Raw genomic sequence first — 23,552 nt, forward strand, 5'->3', positions numbered from 1 at the left:
TTTTTGTAATCCTCATACACCCTCTCCATACAGCAGCTGTGATCCTTGTATGTGATGTGTGTATGAAGAGCAGGGCAAAGCAAAGGGGTTGACATTGGTGCGGACCTCCCAAACCCTTTATACATCCTTTCCTTTTACTCACCTGCCACTTGTTTTGACAAATATATTACCTAATTTATTTGCTTGATGGCAAATCTAATAAGTGAATACCACCTTTTGCCTATACTGGAATCTAGCTTCCCTGTCTTTCTTTTTAAAATACGATTATGAAATGGTAAGAGCAGTATCAAAAAAATATACATTTAATTTATTCAGAACAGGAATTTTATTAATCAAATATAACAAAATATAAAGTAGCTGATATAACTTTAAAAAGCAATAATGTTACAAATAAAATACAAAATGTTGCCAATGGACAGACAATTACAGCAGAAAAGGAAAAGTAATAATGGAGTTACATTACACAGACATCCTTCCGTTCCATTGTGCAGCCAGAGTCAGGCCGAGGTCTGTGTTGTGATGTTATATACGCTTGTAAAGTTCTCCCACTTACTCCCACCCATACAGGTAGTCACACACTTCCAAATATTTCATTAATCTTAAGGTTTTGCCATTTCCATTCAATGGGTGGACTGTGACAAAATCTCAAGACACTGGTCAGCTGTAGGTCACAGGCTGGCATTTATGACAATCAACTCCTTCTGAACTTACATTCTTTTAATAATTCCCGCAGGAAGATCTTTTAAAATACTTTTCTAGGAGGTGTTAGAAATGACAATGAGACAAGGGCTTACTTCTTCACATCAGCCAGGTGGCCTGACTAACATAACCTCTTCAGAAACCCTTCCAGTGGTGTTTAATGGTGACAAAACAAATGGTAAGTTCCTTATTCAAAGAATTTGAGTTAATGTCCAACTAGTGCTTCTTGGGCAAACAAAAATGCATTAATAATGTCTATCATTTATGATGGTCATAAAGTAAAAATCATTGTAGGCCCATATTTCATTACACACTCCCTTAGGCTGGGTTCCCACTGGTTCAGTGCCAGACATCGCATTTGATTCACACCACGTTGCTGTGCACATCGCATGCAATGTCTGTGCGATGCAAATTCAGCCATATAGTTTGTATGACTGAAATCGCATCACATTTGCACCAAAATGGTGCACAACACTTTTTTGTTCCGCACTGGAATCAGATTGCATGGGTGTGTTTAGACCCATACGATCCTATTCTATAGTTTACACTGCATTCTGCAAACCGATTTTGGAGGTGTCATTAACTTTGTATTGACACCCGCAGCGGTTCGCAGAGAGCGTGAACTGCCTGCGATTCAGATGCAATGCAGAAACCTGCACAAGAAACGCTGTGCTTCCCACAACGCACCAGTGTGAACCAAGACTTGGGGAGGAGCAAAAGTTCTGTGTAAAGTTTCTGGAGTGTAAGACATGGCTATGGACCTCTTGTGTTACAGCTCTGACTGGCCCAGCACTATTACATGGAATCAGTCACCTGTCCCTCCCTCCCAGAAGTGACACATATTTCATTGCGGTACTAGCACTGATCAGAGTGGCAGGGGAGTAAAAGCAAGGCAAGAATGTCCTACTGGGAAGCCCCATACACATTATTATTATTATTATTATTATTATTATTATTATTATTATACAGGATTTATATAGCCCCAACAGTTTGCGCAGCGCTTTACAACATCAGGGAAGACAGTACAGTCACAATACAATTCAATACAGGAGGGATCAGAGGGTCCTGCTCGTTAGAGCTTACAGTCTAGAAGATCAGAATATCGTACAAAAAATACCACTTTCGAAGTGATCGTACGATAATCTGATCGTTGGTATCCAGCTGTTGTCCGACATTTTCCAAATGGAAAAACACAATTTTTTTTTATCGTATGATACCAGATCGAATGGTTTTAGTTTAATCAGTACAGTGTTCATCTGAAAATTAGCGCTGTTACTGATCAAAATTTTTCTGTTCGATTAATCGTTTTGTTTTTTTAAATCGATTAATCGACTAATTTCGATTAATTATAACGCACATACAGATCCAACTACTTTTAGCTGATCTCCTTGCAGGCTGATTCCCATTGCAGCTACCAACCACTGGAAAAATGGATAGCAGGATACAAAAAACACACAAAGGCAACGCTCAATGGGAATAGCATTAAAACTTTTATAGTCTTCAAGTAGGTAACCAAATAAACATTGCACTGGAGATAAAATTCGATGTAGCTGCATAAACTGTAAAAATGGTGCGAGTAATACCAAACGGTACCAAAAGCAGTCATAAAAACATGTAGCTAAGTATGATACTGGTATAAAAATGTGTACAACGATACCACTGCTGAATCCAGATGAGGAGAGGTTAACATCAGTCCGTCGGCATGTAGATGTCCCATGAAGGGAACTATCACAACTCCCAGTTGTAGAATCCCAGGTTGATAGAGGGAAGTGTAACAGCCCTTGTGTGTGGCAGATAGTAAGGTCCCGCCGGCATACAGATATGAAGGCACAGCAAAGGAGCCCTTCAGATGGACACTGCAAGCCCCGCCGGTGTCCGTGACGTTACTAGATCTCCGACAGAACTCCCTGAAGGCCCAGAAGCCAGCGGAGAGGTGAGTACCAATTAAAAGAATTTTAATCGATCAAAAAGATTAAAGATTCATTGATTTAATTAAAAGTTAATTTGCACAGCCCTACTTAAAATACAATAGAAATACACTATAACACATGACATCCAATGTAATCTGTTGTATGAAAATTTTCATACTTTAGTAACCTGTTCGTTTTCGATATGGAGACTAGCAGGCAAAAAAACAAAACAAAATGGCGATCATTCGTCTGATAATCTTGTTGTGTCTACTAGGCTTACGATGACCATTGTACAATGTAGAGTAGGTAATGTTCTTCTATTTGTAGGTGTGTGTCTGCAGACACTGATAGTGGACAGTTCTCATACCAAATACAGATAAAATAGTGTTTAGCACTAAACTATATAGTTTTAAACAATATTCAGTTTATTTAAAAATGTGCATAGAACTCACAAATGTGAAGACTCAACAAGTTTAACACTTTTTTTTTATGACTTTATTAACTCTTTAATTGCACTTAAGCACAGGGTTTATATTATTATAAGAAGAAATATACATGAATGTATATTATTGTTTATTCACATGTTTGTATGATGCCACTCATATTGGCATGGGAGAATTGAGACACTAAGTGGTTGGAGGGTCTACACACTGCTTTAGATACATGAATTTATACTTCAACATTAGCAACAACTGCAGCTTACAGCATTTTATCCCAGAGAAAAGACTTCATAATATAAAGATCTTATTAACTGAACTACAGCTGGTTCCTTGCTCTAATTAAACTCTTAACCTAGACCTTAAAACATTTTACTGCAGTGTCCACTTTAAACCACTGAGGGCGCAAGAGGGACACAATTGGTCCAAATAACACTAATACGACATACCAGCCTTGAGAGCACTAATTTGTATACTAATAACGAGAACAGTTCTTAACTTTTGATTGCCTTAATATCAATCACTTTTCAATGTTTCACTCCTGAACATGTGACTGCAGTTAAATGCGTGGGTTGCTCAAGGCTCAATCCTGTAAGACTGCTTTCAATTGCAGGGATTGTTAATTGTGCAGCAAAATGTTTCAGCTTTTAAATGCAAGAATGGCTGTTTTATATAAAAGCCAAAAGTTCAGGTTTTACCCAAGTGAAATTGCCATTTACTTCCATGCAGCAAAGCACCAATCATGTTTTTACATCTCTAATTGCTTAAAGGTCAATTCTACCTTTTTGTAGAAAAATAATAAATGCACCCATATTGATAAAAAAAAATTAATTAAAAAAAGGGGAATTTCTTCGTTCAGCAAAGCAATGCAATCGCAGTGGATCGTGAATGCAATGCTCTGGCTCCTGCAGACTATTTTGTCAACTGCAGGTCTGTAACGAGGTACAGATCCTCAATAACAGGGCTGGAGGAAGTACAGATTACAAGTGGGGTAACATCATCGCACTTTGCTCTATTGAGAACTACAAGTTCCTCCTCCATAGTGGCAGATGGGACTCTTTTTCATTAACTGATTACTGTGAATGAATAATGTGTCAGTGTGGGCAGAGCAATGCACAACTGCGCCAAATTCAAATAACAGGAGCACGTGGGGAGAAGAATCCTCAAATTCCATGGGGGGGGGGGGGGCTACAGACTGTGATCATGGTTCATGTTACACTCTAAATAAATAAATATATAGATAGATAAAATTAACGAAGACCCCTTTCACACTGGCATGATTATCGGGTCCGCTTGTCAATTTTTTAGGTGGACCTGATCAGAAGGTTCATTCGTTACTATGGACAGGCAGGTGTAAACAAACTTGTGTGTGGTTTCCCCTGCATACCTCTGGTCCAATCAAGCCTACTGAAAGAAAAACAGAAGGGGATCTGTCCTCTTCCGTTTAGGCAGAGCAGATCAGAGGTAGTGGAGCCCATTTACTCCATAGAGCAGTGTGGGCTCTGTTTGTGTCCGCCCTGCAGAAGCTGATCAAACACGCATGTGTCATCCGCTCCAATCAGCAAGAGATCAGCGCACAGATCCCCTGCTGATCGCAACAGAATCCAACCCATGTGAAAGGGGCCTTCGTCTTTAGAGAAAGATGGACTTCTCCTTTGAAGACTTTGTTTCAAAACTCATTTCACCTTTTAGACATTTTTTTTTTTTATTATTATTATTTAAATCAGAATATCTATATTTAAATACATGGGGCCAGATTCGGGTAGATCAGCGGATCTTTAGATCCGCGTGATCTATCTGATTTAAGATACCCTGCCGCAAGTTTGAGAGGCAAGTGTGTAATTCACAAACCACTTACCTCCAAACTTGCGGCGGCGTATCGCAAATCCCACGGCGGAATTCAAATTCCACGGCTAGGGGGAGTGTACTATTTAAATCAGGCGCGTCCCCGCGCCGATTTAAATGAGCATGCGCAGTCCGTGAATTTTCCCGGCGTGCATTGCTCCCACTGACGTCACTAGGACGTCAGTGGTTTCGACGCTTACGTAAACGCCGTCCATCCGTATTACAGAACAATTTACGCAAACGACGTAAAAAAATTCAAAATCGACGCGGGAACGACGGCTATACTTAACATTGGCTGCGCCTCCTAGAAGCAGGGGTAAGTATACGCCGGGAAAGCCGCTACGGAAACGTCGTAACAACACTGCGTCGGGTCCACGTACGTTCGTGAATTCGCGTATCTCGCTGATTTACATATTATTCAGCGTAAATCAGCGTGAACGCCCCCCGCGCCATTTTTAAATTACAAATAAGATCCGACAGTGTAACACAGTTGCACCTGTCGGATCTTAGCCATATCTATGCGTAACTGATTCTATGAATCAGGCGCATAGATAAGACCAGTGTAAGTCAGAGATACACCGTCGTATCTCTTTGTGAATCTGGCCCAAGGTCTTTACAAAGATAGTCATGGTTATTATTGAGTTAGCAAAATAATATTCTCTATTCTGATTATTCATTTAATGGCAAAGATAGTAAAAGCAAAGATGTGCTGAGCGCAATGCCACATTGTAACCAGTAGAGGGTGATGAGTGTCTGTTCTGTGATTGGGCTTGTCTCATGTCTACAGTCCTGTACAAAGCCAAAGCACATCCCTGGCAGGTCCTAACAAGAACACTTCCAGACTTCACAGGGAGTCGCATTCTTAAGATTTCTAGCCTTGATTGGAAAGCAGGGCTCTTCAAACATGACACATTATTTACACTGAGCCTCAGGCTGGGAATACAGCTGTAGCAGTTCTGAGAGTCAGGCATTTAGTTAGCGAAAGTCATCTTTAAAACAGTTGATCTTATAAGGAAGAGTAACTTGTGAAATATAGTGCTAAGTCTGTCCGTGTTTTCACACTTTGGTGGGACATACAATTAATAGCTGCATGCTCCAATGTAAGCTTTCTACAATCGCAGGATTAGAATCAAATAAGACAGATGCTTCAGTTATTTGTGTCCTACTGCAACAGCTTCTATATTCTAGAGAAAGGGACACAAAACCTTTTTGTTTTGTGTAGGACAATCTGGACATACAGTGGAACCTCGGATTACGAGCATAATTCGTTCCAGGAGAATGCTCGTAATCCGAAGCACTCGCATATCAAAGCGAGTTTCCTCATAGAAGTCAGTGGAAACAAAAATAATTTGTTCCGTATCGACTTCTATGGTGTGCAATACCGCATGTGGCCAGAGGTGGGGGTGCTGGAGAGCCTTGAAAAGGCTCAGGGACAGCTCGGCTCCACTCCGGCGCCCCCTCCCCCACCACTGGCCAAATGCGATATTGCACACCGCTGTGGCTTGAATCCTGCTAGTTTCGCGAGACAACACTCGCAAACCAAGTCAGGATTTAAAAAAAAAAAAAAGGCTTGTATTGTGAAACTCTCGTTAACCCCGTTACTCGCAATCCGTGGTTTCACTGTACTCTCTTCTTCCATAGAAAGCATTTAAATGTCAGTATTATACAGTAAGGGGGAAAAGTATTTGATCCCCTACTGATTTTGTACATTTGCCCACTGACAAATGATCAGTGTATCATTTTAACGGTAGGTTTATTTTATCCAGAAAAGGAAAAACGCATTTCATAAAAGTTTATAAATTGATTTGCATTTTAATAAGTGAAATAAGTATTTGATCCCCTATCAATCAGCAGGATTTCTGGCTCCCTGGTGTCTTCTGTACGGGTAACAAGCTGCGATTAGGAGCACTCCCTTAAAGGGAGTGCTCCTAATTTCAGCTTGTTGCCTGTATAAAAGACTCCTGTCCACAAAAGCAATCAATCATTTAGATTCCAATCTTTCTACCATGGCCAAGGCCAAAGAACTATGCCAGGATGTCGGTGACAAAATTGTAGACCTACACAAGGCTGAAATGGGCTACAAGACCATCGCCAAGCAGTTTGGTGAGAGGGTGACAACAGTTGGTGCGATTATTCACAAAAAAAAGAAACATAAAATGACTGTCAATCTCCCTCGGTCTGGGGCTCCATACAAGATCTCACCTCGTGGAGTTTCAAGGATCATGAGAACGTTGAGGAATCAGCCCAGAACTACACAAGAGAATCTTGTCAATGATCTCAAGACAACTGGGACCATAGTCACCAAGAAAACAATTAATGACGCACTACGACGTGAAGGACTGAAATCCTGCAGCGCCTGCAAGGTCCCACTGTGGGGGTTTTCTACTAAGGGGACAGGACAACTTCACCACAAGGCACGATGGACAGGGCCATGTACCTTCAAATCTTGGATGAGAACCTCCTTCCCTCAACCACGGCATTGAAATTGGGTCATACATAGGTATTCCAGCATTACAATGACCCAAAACACACGGCCCTGGAGTGACCTAGCCAGTCTCCAGACCTTAATCCCATAGAAAATACGTAAAGGGACCTGAGGGTTCAAGTTGCCAAACATCGGCTTCCAAACCTTTATGACTTGGAGAGGATCTGCAAAGAGGAGTGAGACAAAATCCCTTCTGAGTGTGCAAACCTGGTGGCCAACTACAAGAAACGTCTGACCTCTGTGATCGCCAACAAGGGTTTTGCCACCAGTTATTAAGTCTTGTTTTACAAAGGGTTAAATACTTTTTTCACTCAAAATGCAAATCGATTTATAACTGTTTTGAAATGTGTTTTTTTGGATGTTTTTGTTGTTATTCTGTCTGTCATTGAACGATCATTTGTCAGTGGGCAAACTAAATCAGCAGGGGATCAAATACCTTTTTCCCCTCACTGTATAGCTAGGGGTGACCGTACACTTAAAAGGGTAGTCAGACATGACCTGACCACTCTGTCACCACATCCGAGAGTTTCTGATAAAAGGGAGAGGAGGAATGAGAAAAGGTTGCAATTTGATACATTTAAAGTATCTGCACAGGTTAACTATACCCCATACAGGTTACTAGGTGTAATATTGAGACACGAGACCGCTTTCATATGATCTGGAAGTTTCCACAAAATAAATTCGTTTTGGTCTGAGGTCATTGATTTAAAGTAGAGGTCCACCCTAAAAAAAAAAAAAAATCATCAAAATCCTACAAAAAAATAGAAAAAAAAATGTTTTTACTTACCAGAAATTGCGGTTGCTATGCGGATCTTCCTAATCTGCCTCTTAGTCCGCGGCAGGTCTTTTTCCTCGTCCTTCTCGCGTTGTCTTCTGGGGGATGAGGCGTGCTGCCTTCTGGGAACTGTGTGTATCCCAGAGAGCAGCCGCCCATTCACAAAGCGCCGCGAGACTCGCGCATGCGCAGTAGGAAACAGGCAGTGAAGCCGCAAGCTGTTTCCCTTAGTGAGGATGGCGGCGCCGGGACCTGCCACGATCGAGGGATCGGCCTCAGGGGGCCGACATCACGGGTGCCTAGGACAGGTAAGTGTCCTTATTAAAAGTCAGCAGCTACATTATGAAATTTTTGTACCCCCTGAGAGAGATGTTTTTTTTTGGGCGATTGGTCTGGGAAAGAAATGTAGCACCAAAAACACTTCTGTCTCCTTTTCTTCTATGCCAGAAAGTCACTGGTATTACACTGGAAAAATCAAACGGCTCCAAAACTTTTTTTTTTTTTTTTTAAATCCAACAACGTTTTTTTTTTATTGAAGATTTAGGATCTTGCATTGCTAGCATTATATGTCGGTGTAAAACAAATTGGATGTACATCTGCCACAGAGGTCAATTCCTATATCACCGTAATCTCAACAAAACCAAAACTTCTTCAACATATTCCATACATTTCTGCACATATCTGAGAACCAAAACGACTACCTCACTAGAGACCTACAGTTTTCTGTTTCCCCCGAGAGGAGCATAGATGACCAGCATTAAGCTCATGTAACCAAAACTTCAGTTTTAGATCTAGTTCAGACTCCATTTCATCACGGGCCGCCTCAGCATTATAGTTGCCCTCAAAGTTGTTGTAACTGTAAGACTATATAAATGTATCTACTCTTTAGCATAGTAAATAATTGCCTCTGCATTCAGTTATTACAGGTTTAAGTAATCTCTTTTAAGTTGGGTGTGGCCTTTGAACAAATGGAACATACATACTCGCCTAGGTGGATGCAGCATCAGTTCGGCATCTGGGTGGATCCTGACATTACGGTTGAGAGCTCTCCAGAGCCTGGACTGGCTGAGTGACATCTGCCGATTAATGGACTGTTGGCTAAATACGGGTCAGAGGAGTGCAGAACCAAGTGCACTCCTGTGACCCATAGGAGAAGTAGAATCAAAAGAGGTTTGGCCCTACTTCTTTAAGGCACAACTAGCTGTAGAAGTCTAGGAAAAATAATGGCAAGCAGATATTCAAGTGTACAACTACACTGTGCACAATTATTAGGCAAGTTACCGTATTTATTGGGGTATAGCGCGCTCCCGCGTATAGCGCGCACCCCTAAAGTTGCCCCGAAATTCCTGTGGAAAAAAATATTTTTGTACTTGGTTTGGTGTCTTGCACGGCGTCCATCGGCGGCCTTGTCGGGTCCGGCATCCGTCTGCAGCTTCGGGTGTCCTCTACGTCGGGTCCGGCGTCCTTCTGCGGCGTCCTCCTCGCTCGTTTCCCCCGCCCCGAGTTTGAATACTGCGCCGACATATACCGAGCGCAGTACACTCGCGTATAGTCGGCAATGCTCGCGCTGACGTCCTGGACGTACAGGACGTGAGCGCGAGTGTAGCCGAGACTGCCCGACTATACACGAGCTTACTGCGCTCGGTATATGTCGGCGCAGTATTCAAACTCGGCGCGGGAAAGCGGGTATCGGCGTATATCGCGCACCCACGATTTTGCCCTGATTTTCAGGGCAAAATAGTGCGCGGTATACGCCGATAAATACGGTAGTTATTTTACCAAATCATAATTTTTTTTTATGCATATTGTTCAACTCCAAGCTGTATAAACTTGAATGCTTATTGGATCTAAGCATATCAGGTGATGTGTAATTGTGGTATTGAGGGAGGGTGTGGCCTATGGGGATCAACACCCTATATCAAGGTGTGTATAATTATTAGGCAGCGTCTTTTCCTTGGGAAAAATGGGCCAAAAAAGAGATTCAGCTGACTCTGAAAAGTCATGAATTGAAAAAAGTATTTCAGAAGGGTGCAGCACTCTTGAGATTGATATTGGGGCGTGATCACAGAACCAGCAATTGTTTTTTTTTCAAATAGTGAACAGGGTTGCAAGAAATGTGTTGAGAAAAAAAGACGCAAATTAACTGCCAAAGACTTGAGAAGAATCCAATGTGAAGCTACCAGAAACCCATTATCCTCCAGTACTGTCATATTCCAGAGCTGCAACCTACATGGAGTGCCCAGAAGTACAAGGTGTTCAGTGCTCAGAGACATGGCTAAAACCCAACCACCACTGAACAAGACACGTATGTTGAAACGTCAAGACTGGGCCAAGAAATATCTAAAGACAGATTTTTTTCAAAGGTTTTATGGACTGATGAGATGAGAGTGACTCTTGACATACCAGATGGATGGGCCCATGGTTGGATCAGTAACGGTCACAGAGCTCCACTTTGACTCAGTCACCAGCAAGGTAGAGGTATGGTACCGGTATGGGCTGGTTTTATTAAAGATGAGCTAGTTGGACCTTTTTTGGTTGATAATGGACTCAAAATCAACCCCCAAACCTACTGCCAGCTTTTAGAAGGCAGTGGTACAGGAAAAAGTCTGCATCTTTCAGGAAGACCATGATATTTGTGCAGGACAATGCAAATACGTGTGCTGATCTAATGTGTAGTCTGGAAAAGGACCAGAGGAGGGCTGGAGTCAGCTGAATACTGAGACCAGGGAGGCAGAGATGTGGAGTGCTGCGGTTGCAGAGTTGCCGGATCTGTATGATGAGTTCTGCCTCTCTGCTGCCAACTGCTGAGACAAGGTGGTGGGTGGAGACGAGGAGGCGTTGCAGCTGCAGGAAGGGCGAAAGGGCCACATGAAATGGCCTAGCCGTCCGGATTTGGGCAGCTAGGCCTTGTGTTTGACACATGTGAACTAATTGATCAGTTTCTTCGTAGACATGTATGGCTAGGGGTTGCCCAAATTTTTTTTTTTTTTACAAAATATAGTTAGGTTGGGTGAAATTACAATCGACATCTATATAGGTACTTGCATTTATCTACATCCTATTTATACACTTTATCTTGGTGAATGCCAAAAGAGAGATCACATTGCTAAGACTATGAAAAGACAATGGCTTAATTGTAACATTGCAATTTTGACAGGATGTGTGTACATGGCTGCCTAAAATGATGATGTAATTGGTCAAACTTTAGGCCAGTTGCCCACCTTTCTCGTGTTTTGAACATGTTCTGGTACTGGTCTTGCTGCCCTAATAAATATCCTCTCTACAGTTTATAGAACACGTGTGTTCTTGCTTGTAATATGCCAAAACTTACTAAAACCTACCCTTTAAAAAAACAAAAGTGCTTCTGTACAGGAGGCTATCAATGCAAAGTTGGGTATTTTGTTATATAAATGTAAAAATATACTATGGGGTCTATTTATAACAGTAGTTTAGAGTTGCCACGACCTTGCTGCTAATAAACGGGCACATTTATAAAGCACAGTTGTCTACAAATGTTTCATCAACTCTGCATTTGTAAAGCGTTATAGGATAAACACTATTGTTTCCTGTGGATAGCTCTGTCTGATATCCCTTTTCTTTAAATGGCCTCCATTATGTGTTTTTTTAGTGAATAATAAGTAGATTAATATGTATTTTTTTGGGGTTTTGTTTTTTGTTTGTTTTTTATTAGTTTCCTGGAGTTTAGCATTCAGTGTGATAAAACCTTATTTACCCAATATGTTGGTAAATGCAAGGCCACAGAGACTTGTGGCATCTTCAAAGTGGCCTGGGTAATGCTCTATTGTTAACAATAAAAAGTATGGAATAATGGAAAAAAAAGTGGCCTGGGTACGTCACTGCTGAAATGTCACCCCGAACATATGTGCACAATCTACAAATATAAAGTTCTACAGAAAAGAAAATATCTGCAATAAGATTCCCTGCCCACAAAAAATGATCTAATGCAGCATATATATATTTATGGCTGCAAAACAAACAGGCCATGGAAGTCCCCACATTGCACACCGGTGATATCAAAACTTACTGGGCTTAGATGTTCATAAAAAAAATACTTGCATTAATACTCATATACATGTGAAATTCCAGAAAGTTTAGACACGTTGGATGAACTGCTGTTTACAGTGATAACTTTTGTCAGTTTTTTTATTACAAAACACCCATTAACTTTCTTTTTTTTTTTTTTTTCTGCATTCTACCTTCTCTGGGGCATATTGTGTTGTAAATATAATTTTTCATATATACCGTAATACACATTTCCCAGTTGTTTCCCCATAAATTAAAAAAACAGCTTGTGCCCAAAGCTATTCTGTATGCTAATTATCAAAGGGATGTGTTCTGTGTTACTGTGAAAAATGTCCCGTATTTCGGAGTGGTTGAAGATTTTCCAAATGTAATACACAGGAGGCTAACTCTTTTTAAATCATTGTGGATTAATGTGTAGTAATTATGATCGCGATACTGACAAGCGAGAGCTATAAACACAGGTTTTTTTTTTTTTTTTATACATTCCTTCCGTAGGACACAATAAATGTAACCACTCTTTAATTGTTTCTCTAATCTGAAGATTAGTGTATGAGATGAGGCTTGTGCTGACTTGTCTACCAGTGCCAGCATCCTGCTAATTTGGCTGCCTGGCATATACTGAAGAGAAGACGGCCTTCATCGGCGTAGGAAGTGACATCACAAGTCACCTCAAAGCAAATTAACCTGTTGAGACTGCATTCTTTATTATTTTTTGGGGGATAATTTATTTTTCATTGCTTTTAAAAATAAGTACAAAATTACAATTACATCTTGAACAGCAGGCCAAACAATTCAAAGCAGCAGCACTAAGTAGCTAGTACAGCCTCATGACATGTAACATACTTTTCGGACATAAGAGTATGTAATAAGAGCTGTTATTTTTGGTCTGGCGATCTGCCTGTTTGGCCCTATTATAATTTATTCAATGTATAATGTACAATCATCTTCAGATTTCCCAATAACTGTATAGTTCAATAGAATAATTGATGAAATATAGAATGATTGTGTTAATAAACCCTCAACCTACATTACTGTCAGTAAAATTGTACAATCTCTTAATATTTACTAACTTGGCAAGCTACAGCTTTGTGGGTAGAGAAAAAATGGCCCTTTTACACTCATACATTTCTATTGTAGTGCATTACTGCAAGCTTGTTAATGTGCTATATTTCATGTATTTCCCTAAGGCAGCCCATTTATTTGGAATGAGCAGCTAATGTCTGTCAACAGAAGAAAACATTTCTCTGCATAACGCAATGCACCATAATGCATGGGAGTTTTTTCAACCTGCTGTAATAATGTGTTCACTAGCTATTATAAATACGGGGAACTTGCAATGCACCATCTAAAGCAGGGGTCTCAAACTGGCGGCCCTCACGTTGTTGCAAAACTACAAGTCCCACGAGGCATTGCAAGGCTGACGGTTACAAGCATGATTCCCACAGACAGAGGAGTTATGGGGCTCTGGAGGGCCACCAGTTTGAGACCCCCTGATCTAAAGTGTGCTTAAAGCAGATGTGCCATTAAAAAAAAATATTAAAAGCCAGCAGCTACAAATACTGCAGCTGCTGACTTTTAATATTAGGACACTTACCTGTCCTGGAGTCCAGCGCCGTCCGCAGCAGAAGATGAGCGATCGCTCGTCTCTCTGCTGCTCCCCCCGCCATCCTCAGTGAGGGAACCAGGAAGTGAAGCGCTCCGGCTTCACTACCCGGTTCCCTACGGCGCATGCGCGAGTCGCGCTGCGCCCGCCGATTGGCTCACACGCTGTGTGCTGGGAGCCGAGTGTTCCCAGCACACAACGGGGGACAGACGGGAATTTGGGAAAAACCTGTCTTTTGCCCAAACGTGTGGCCGGAAGTGGGTGCAAATACCTGTCTTTAGACAGGTATCTGCACCCCCCTCCCCCCTGAAAGGTGTCAAATGTGACACCGGAGGGGGGGCGGGTTCCGATCAGCGTGAGTTCCACTTTAGGGTGGAGCTCCACTTTAAGCCCTGATTCACATTGGTACGATTTGACATGTACCGATTTCAAAAAGGAGTTCCTGTACTACTTTTTACTATTTCGGGCTGCGATTTACATTGACATCTGTGCAGAAACCTGCACTGATGTCTCTGAAATCGCGCTCGAAATCGGGACTGACAAGCGGGAGTGAAATTGTGCGAGTTCAACCGAACTCGCATGGCTTCATTCCCGCAGCCCAGTGTGAACCTGGGCTCAAGGTGTGAAGGCGGCCTAAATCTGGCCAAACACTAATAGATTTTTGAGGAAACCATTTGTACAAAAATTCTCATCAGTACATATGATGACTGATGTACAGTATGTCACTTAAATGTACTTCAAAATTATTTATGCTTTAAAATGCGATTTTGAAATGAATGGGCCATATTCTCAGAAGAGTTACGACGGAGTATCTCAGGAAACTCCGTCGTATCTCTGTTTTTTGACCCGTGTATCTATGCGAGTGATTCCTAGATACGCTGTAGATCCGACAGGTGTAAGTCACTTACACTGTCGGATCTTAAATGTAATTCGCCGCCGACCGCTAGGTGGCGTTTACGTTCAGGTCTCATTTGTTAATGCAAATGAGCCTGATACGCCGATTCCCGAACGGAATCGCGTCGCGTAACCGTCGTTTGCGTAAGTGTAAGGTTACCCCTGCTATATGAGGGGTAACCTTACGCCAGTCCGACGTATGCCATGTTAAGTATGGCGTCGGGTCCGCGTCGTCTTTTCCCATCGGGTACGTCGTTTTCGTAAGTCGTTCTTGAATACGACTTTACGTCAATAACGCACACGTCGGCGTCATTGCCGTTTTCCGTCGAGAACTGGAGCATGCTACGCCGCCGCATACTACGGAGCAAGTGCTTGAGGAATATGGCACTTGCTCCAGTAAGTTGCGGTGGCGTAGTGTAAATGGCTTACACTACGGTCGCGGGAAAACTACGAGAATCTGGCCCAATGTAATTTCGTGAACCAAAACCCCCGTTCACTGTTAGAAATTAATTTGAGAAAAATTCCCATCCTGCACCTTTTGAATTTTCTCGTTGCTGCTGTCAAAAACAAACGTCAATTTAAGCCCACTAACAATTTTAAAATCAAACCTTAAAAGTCTTAAAACAAAAGTTCTTCTAGTGTATGGCCATCTAAAGAAGATAAGTGAGATGTTAAACTTTGCTTATTTCCCCTAGCTAGAGGCTCTTTGCAGGTTGCAACCAATGTTCCAGACAGCAGCTAGAACTGGTAGCTGATCTGACCTGAGTTGGAAGGGATAATGAATACTACAAGATGGTGAAATGCAAGTCCCTTCATGTTTTAAATAGATTAACAGGTGAAGATGTAAAATAGCATTGAGTCCATATTTTGTGAGTGTGAGGCAGGGTGCTGACTAGTTTCCGGTGAGAGTTTAGTATCCTTTAGGCAGAGGTGGGACAGTACAAGTTGGGACATCCAAGAATAGAGGATGACAAACGGTGATGATGAACTAGGATAACTAGTCCTGAAGATGCATACAGTTTAGCTGATGAATGTCATAATGGACATCTTCTTGGCACATTCATACCTCCTGTCATCATCCTTTATATCAGCAATGGGTAACCTAAGGCTCTGCAGCTGTTGTGGTACGACAAGTATATGGGTGGGTCCATAGATCTGTTACATGGCGGAGTGGCAGATTCTCTATGAATTGGTGATTTAAGGCAGGGTTTGACAAATTTGCTTGGAGTCTAGGAGCCAGCTAAAAAAGTTAGGAGCCAGAAAATGAGCCCCGTCCCGCCAAGCTTGCGCGCAGAAGCGAACGCATACTTGAGTAGTGCCCGCATATGTAAACGGTATTCAAACCACACATGTGAGGTATCGCCGCGATTGATAGAGCGAGCGCAATAATTATAGCCCTAGACCTCCTCTGTAACTCAAAAGATGCAACCTGTAGAATTTTTTTAAACGTTGCCTATGGAGATTTTAAAGGGTAAAAGTTTGTCGCCACGAGCGGACGCAATTTTGAAGCGTGACATGTTGGATATCAATTTACTCGGCGTAACATTATCTTTCACAATATAAAAAAAATTGGGCTAACTTTACTGTTGTCTTATTTTTTTAATGGAAAAAATTGTATTTTTTCCCAAAAAAAGTGTACTTGTAAGACTGCTGCGCAAATACCAATGTGACAAAGTATTGCAACGACCGCCATATTCTCTACGGTGTTAGAATAAAAAATATAATGTTTGGGGGTTCTAATGTTTGGGGGTTCTAATTAGAGGGAAGGAGATGGCACATTAGAACTGCTGTTTTACTTGTAGTACCAATGTACTAGATCACAGAAGGAAGCTTAGGCCTGCAGAAGGCCGCAAAGCCGTGGCCTCAAGTACCGGCGGACGTGGGCGCACAGAGACACAGGATCATGTGTCTCCGTGCGCCCCCACCGCCGCGCTGGCCGGTAATTGAGGCCGCGGCCTTCTGCAGGCCTAAGCTTCCTTCTGTGAAGGCCGCAAAGCCGCGGCCTCAATTACCGGCGGGCGCCAGGTCACAATTTCTTGTCGCAATTGCGCCCGGATTTTGTCGAGCCCTGACTTAAAGGAGTTCTCTGACCTAAAACTTTTAACCCCCGCTGTGCCCGGGCTGTAAAACTATACAAAATAAACTTTCACTTACCTGCCTACGATCCCCCGTTGTTCCGATATCGCCGTCCCGTTCCCTGGTCCCGGTCTCTTCCGCTTCCTGTGTGTCGGTGACTCATAGTGCGCTCAGCCTATCAGCGGCCGCGACGGGACATTGCTGCGGCCGCTGATAGGCTGAGCGCACTATGAGTCACCGACACACAGGAAGCGGAAGGGGACCGGAGAACGGGACGGCGATATCGGAACAACGGGGGATCGTAGGCAGGTAAGTGAAAGTTTATTTTGTATAGTTTTACAGCCCGGGCACAGCGGGGGTTAAAAGTTTTAGGTCAGAGAACTCCTTTAAGGATTTGCAGACCGTTTCTTATTAGTGTTTATGATGTAGATTAAATACCCCATTTATTTCTGAACTGATATAGGCCTTTCACACACAAACTGGTGCACAGTAGTATTTTCAAAATCCTTATTTTTTTTTTCCTTTTTCTGCTGTTACATATGGAAAACCCAGCCTCAGACATTGATCTCAATTGTGTTGACTGTGTGGGCACAGTAATAAAACCATGGGGTCTGCTAATTCTAGGGATTTGGTTATGAAAACTATATTTATAACTACAAATGATTTAATGTCTACATTATATTCTCTATTTCAGCTCCCTGCTACGCTATGGTGGAAATCTCTCCCTGCAGAGTGCAATGAGCGTGAGATTCAACAGCAATGGCACACAGCTGCTCGCCCTGCGCCGTCGATTGCCTCCTGTCTTGTATGACATTCACTCACGACTGCCCGTATTCCAGTTTGACAACCAGGGTTACTTCAACTCTTGTACTATGAAAAGCTGCTGCTTTGCTGGTGACAGAGATCAGGTAAGGAATAATTGTGCCAAATGATACAGTATTGGGCTGTATCAAGCAAGACAGATAGAAATGCCTTTGTTTTACCCAGTTATGTATTAAAAGCAATCTAAAATGCATTTTTAAAAGAATTCTCGTTATGTCTTTAGAGGAAGAAGCATTGCAACCTAATCAGTCTGTGCCATATTGTACCTCACAGAGCAGGCTGATAGGAGGGGAGCGCCCCATCTTCCCCTTCCCCATCTAATCACAGGGTGGTGTGGTCCTTGACTAAGGCCTCATTTGCATCCAGCACTATCAACCCTGCATTTATATGTGCCTAGAGAACATTTCTTATCGCATATAAAGGCAGGTAATGATTTTTCAATGGTGCCACTGTAAACCTCAGACAATAAATATGAACAAAGCATATCCCTCTATAGTGTCTACTTGTCTCAATTAGGAGCACTAAGTGTCACTTTTGTCTGGTGCTTCCCTCCTCTATCAGCATGAATCTTCTGATAATTTTTCCAGACACCAAGAGAAAAATGGTGACAGCGGTGGGGGCTCCAGCTGATTGACAGCCTTAGCTCTGTTCATGTGTGCTGTGGGAATGTGTCCCTTCCCTCCAATCAGCTCTCAAAGCTGTCCCCACTGAGCTCTGCTGAGTGTAACTTCAGCTCTCCGCCTTCCTTTTTTTTTTTTTTTTTTTTTTTCTTCTTTTCCTGAACTCTGACAAGCTTTAAACTTCAGCACTTTTAGTGGATGTAGAGAAGAAATGACTGCAGATAAACGGGTACAACTTTATGTAGGGTGATTTTATTTCATCTCTGTGTACCATCTGAGGCCAGTCACTTCACTGGGTATTTGTTAGGGTTTACAACCACTTTAAGCTGGTGTCAGTTTAGCTTTTTTTTTAGAGAAAATATAATTTTGTATGTCCCGGATATGATTAGAAACTGCTAGAAGCAGAGAACACCTGATTGCAGAAAAAAGTGATCTGGGAGGCAAACAAGTTATTATTTTCAGATAACTTCTCCTGAATTTTGAAAAGCTAAATACAGAAATGCCAGCGTGAATGAGGCCTAAAACCAAACTCCAGTGCAACCAACACTGATGCCGCGTACACACGACTGTTTTTCATGACGTGAAAAATTTAATTTTTTTAATTGGTCATTAACCACTTAAGACCCGGACCAAAATGCAGCTAAAGGACCTTGCCCCTTTTTGCGATTCGGCACTGCGTCGCTTTAACTGACAATTGCGCGGTCGTGCGACGTGGCTCCCAAACAAAATTGGCGTCCTTTTTTTCCCACAAATAGAGCTTTCTTTTGGTGGTATTTTGATCACCTCTGCGGTTTTAATTTTTTGCGCTATAAACAAAAATAGAGCGACAATTTTGAAAAAAATTCAATATTTTTTACTTTTTGCTATAATAATTATTCCCCAAAAATATATAAAAAAAAATGTTTTTCCTCAATTTAGGCCGATACGTATTCTTCTACCTATTTTTGGTAAAAAAATATCGCAATAAGCGTTTATCGGTTGGTTTGCGCAAAATTTATAGCGTTAACAAAATAGGGGATCGTTTTATTGCATTTTTATAAATATTTTTTTTTTTTTTTTACTAATGGCGGCAATCAGTGATTTTTTTTCGTGACTGCGACATTATGGCGGACACTTCGCAAATTTTTGACACATTTTTGGGACCATTGGCATTTTCACAGCTTCGGACCGGGTCGCGGGAGCGCGCCGCAGACAGAAAAAAAAAAAGATGCCAATCAGTGCCCACAAATGGGCACTGATTGGCAACATGGACCCATCAGTGCCACCCCTCAGTGTCCATCAGTGCCACCCCACAGTGCCAATCCATGCCCAGTGCCCATCTGTGCCACCCATAAGTACCCATATGTGCCGCCTATGAGTGCCCTTCAGTGCCGCCCATGAGTGCCCTTCAGTGCCGCCCATGAGTGCCCATCAGTGCCGCATACCAGCGCCCATCAGTGCCACCTCATCGGTGCCCATCAGTACTACCTTATCGGTGCCCATCAGTGCCGCCATATCAGTGCCCGTAATTGAAAGAGAAAACTTACTTATTTACAAAAAAATTAACAGAAAAAAATAAAAACTTTTATTTTTTTTAAAAATTTTCAGTCTTTTTTTTGTTGTTGCGCACAAAAAAAAAATCGCAGAGGTGATCAAATACCACCATGTAGCATGACCGCGCAATTGTCATTCAAAGTGCGACATGGCTGAAAGCTGAAAATTGGCTTGGGCGGGAAGGTGCGTAAGTGCCCTGTATGGAAGTGGTTAAACTGATAAGAGGCATATAGGAGCTCAGCTATGAGGAAAGATTAGAGGAAATGAATTTATTCACTTGAGAAGAGGAGAATAAGGGGGGATATGATCAACATGTACAGATATATAAGGGGTCCATATAGTGAACTTGGTGGCGAGTTATTCACTTTACAGTCAACGCAAAAGACAAGGGGACACTCTTTACGTCTAGAGGAAAAGAGATTTAATCTCCAAATACGGAAAGGTTTCTTTACAGTAAGAGCTGTGAAAATGTGGAACAGACTCCCTCCAGAGGTGGTTCTGGCCAGCTCAGTAGATTGCTTTAAGAAAGGCCTGGATTCTTTCCTAAATGTACAGAATATAACTGGGTACTAACATTTATAGGTAAAGTTGATCTGGGGAAAATTCAATTGACTCTCAGGGGATCAGGAAGGAATTTTTTTCCCCTGCTGTAGCAAATTGGATCATGCTTTGCTGTTTTTTTTTTGCCTTCCTCTGGATCAACTGTGGGTATAGAATTGGGTATATGGGATTGTATGATATATTTTTTTTTTTTTTTTTTTATGGTCGAACTAGATGGACTTGTAACTTTTTTTTCAACCTGACTAACTACTACTATGTCTAGTTGCCTAAATGCATTGAGTTGCTGCCATGTGATTGGCTGCTTAGCAATTTGTGTTAACAAGCAATTTGAACAGGTGTACCTAAATATATAAAGTGGCTGGTGAATGTATATGTAAAGTGCTGCATAAAACTGACATCGCTGTACAAGTACCCGTAATAAATAAAATACTTGTCTCCTTCTGGACCAAAACACATTGTGGTAAAAGAGACTCTGTAACATATGTTAGACATGCTCGCTGCTGTTCCAGTGGCATACTTCAATAATGCTGGGCTCAGACTGTGTAACCACAACAGTGATCTGTGCTGTTCCTCCACTCCTGTCTCCTTCTTGTTATATTTCAGTAGGAGTGAATAAGGAATGCACCTTTTACCTTCAGGACAAATGCTGCATGCACAAAGCCAGCTTGACAGTCTTACTGTAAACAGGCAGATGTGGAAAGATGCTTAACTCCTTGTATGAGACGAATTCCTCATCGCTGCACCAACCATGAATATCTCCAGTAACACAATCCCATACTTAGCATGCTTATGGATTACAGCTCATGGAACTTTGGCCTAGATATCATGCTCGTTTATTATCTCCGTCAATCTGGATAGGAACGTGCAAGGCAAAGATGAGAGCAGTCAGCTTGCTGATATGTTCTCTTCCGTGTCGCATTCCATGGAGAAGACCAGTATTTTTCCCGGTGTTCTCTCCTAGTGGGCCCCAGTGATTTACACTATAGCGTTCACCTTCATAGCCCTAATCCATTTTGGGATTTGCTTCCATGTAAGGCAGCTTTCTGCCTACCGGTGCCTGGAGGCTTCCCCACCCCTCTAATTGCTTCCAGTAAAGCAATGTGGCCCTTGTGAAATGATGGCAGGACTCTGGTTTTCATGGCTTCTGTTAACATTCCTTGCAGACCTCTCCTTGTAGCAGAACATGCTCACAGTTCATATCAAACAGTCTGTCAGCACCCGCCTGCCCCTGGGGCTTGAAAGGCAGAAGGTAAAAGGATTTGTTATCCTTGGGCATCTGTACCGCCCATGGAATGTGCAGGGCTTGTGTACACAATGTGCTCAGCTGATGGCTCAATCCCTTCCTTACTGCTCACAGTTTATAATGAAATCGGGATGGCTTGATCTACATACAAATATTTTACTCTTCAAAGCATAACAGTTATTATTAGATGTGGAGTATAGATGCATCAGGCTCTATGGTTTTCCATGGTCAGATTAGATATTGAATACTGCCATCCAATGTAAAGTGTTTTCAGCATACTCTTACACACACAATAGAGCTCTTCTCGAGAGGTAAAACCAGGAAATATCTGCCTGTGCTCACATTCCTCATTCTAGTGCTGGGACGCACCACCACACACGGTTACACTAACAGGTTATTTATACCCTGTACTCTTCTCTACGGAAGAGGAAAAGATGAGGATACATCAGTTTTGCAATTGCTCCCTCAAATATTACCATTATGCAGTTTGCACAGCACTTTACAACGTTGGGGCACAACGTTGAAGTTGCTATACAATTCAATACATTAAAAATTAAATTGCCCTGCTCATTCAAACGTACAATCTAAAAGGGAGGCCAAGTGATACAAAGGGTAATGGATGTGGGGGTTGAGTTGATGGGGGGGGGGGGGGGGATTTAATTACAGTTGTTGGGTGGAGGGAGTTGCAGTAGTTTAGGCGAGATAACCAGGAAGTAAATTAGAACCTTTGTGGTTTCATTGGTTGCAAAGGGGCGTGTTTTGGAGATGTTGCAGGGGTTGAGGAGGCAAGCTTTGGAAAGTGATTGGATATGGGGCTGAAAGGAGAGTTCAGAGTCCATGATAAAACCTAGCACCCTGGCATGTGGGGACGGGTTAATGGTTGCTCCATTGATCTTGACAGAGAACGATAAGTGCCTCTGACTGTCTAAAGCAGTGATTTTTCGACCCACCGGGCCATTGTCTCCCCCCTGGGTATTCAGCCAGCTACAGATATTTTAACCCCTCACTGTACCTCCTAGATTCTTAAGTGCCCCCCAACCTCCCATAATGGGCCACAGTGGCCCCAGGTTCCTGAGAGCCCTCAGCCACTACAGGGTCCTACCAACCTCCTTCAATACGGTCTATCCTCCCACAATGCCCCTCCAGCCCACCTTGGTCCCCCAACAGTGTCCGATAAAGAGTCCCAAACCTCACATATTGCTCCTCAGCCCCCTCCAGAAACCTCATCCTCTACAGGGTGACAAAGTATGCTGCAGAGTTTCCTAAGCCCCATCTTGAGCCTTCCCACATTGCAATACATGATTTGCATTCCCATACTTCTATGGTGTTGGAACATGGAAGGGTTAAGAAGAATTTACAGCACCTTGGTCTCAAAAAGGTTCACAACCACTGATCTAAGCACTTGTCATCTCCCTCTTGCAAATTATGCTATACTTATGAATGTTTCTATTCATTTCTGTTTTTTCGTGACCTTCTCGTGTCTGATTTGTATGATTTCTTACAAAAAATTGACAAACGCCTCTGTAAAAAAAAAAAAAAGTGTGGGTTGCCACCTCCTAGAGCGAAAAGTTACACAATTTGGTTTCTCAATTGCTGGAATGCCTAGCCTTAGGGTGTCTTTAGACAGATGCAGAGTGCTTAAACCTGTCACAATACACCAAAAAAAATAACACTTGGTGTAGCATATAACTAATTCAGCTGTTAGAGTGCCTGCTTATGTCCATATCTTTTCCTGTAGCGTGACGTTGGCACCTTTCTGTTGCTATGGGGAACAAAGGTAACAGTTTAGTGATTATTTTTAAAAGGGTATTCTTTCATAGTGGAAACGGTCATTGCGAAGGTGCAATCTGGATATGGGATAGATTTTAAAATCCAACTATTGTTGCTCATTACAACCAATCAGATGTTTCTTGTTTTCTGATCCCCACTGAAAAAAAAAATTGATTGCTTTGAGCATACCTATTGGCAAATGAGGATAGATCTGAAAGTTTACCTGGTCTACTAA

The 23,552-nt window shown here is 42.2% G+C and overlaps 1 protein-coding gene across 1 annotated transcript in view; it reads left to right on the plus strand.

Moving 5' to 3' along the window:
• DCAF5 (DDB1 and CUL4 associated factor 5) overlaps positions 1-23,552 on the plus strand; it is a 56,733-nt gene that overhangs the window by 20,805 nt on the left and 12,376 nt on the right. Inside the window, exon 6 of the mRNA XM_040332946.1 lies at positions 17,463-17,676. Coding sequence (XP_040188880.1) covers positions 17,463-17,676 — 214 coding nt within the window. The remainder of the gene's footprint in view (positions 1-17,462; positions 17,677-23,552) is intronic.

This window comes from Rana temporaria, chromosome 13, assembly GCF_905171775.1.
Source record: "Rana temporaria chromosome 13, aRanTem1.1, whole genome shotgun sequence".
Lineage (NCBI taxonomy): Eukaryota > Metazoa > Chordata > Amphibia > Anura > Ranidae > Rana > Rana temporaria.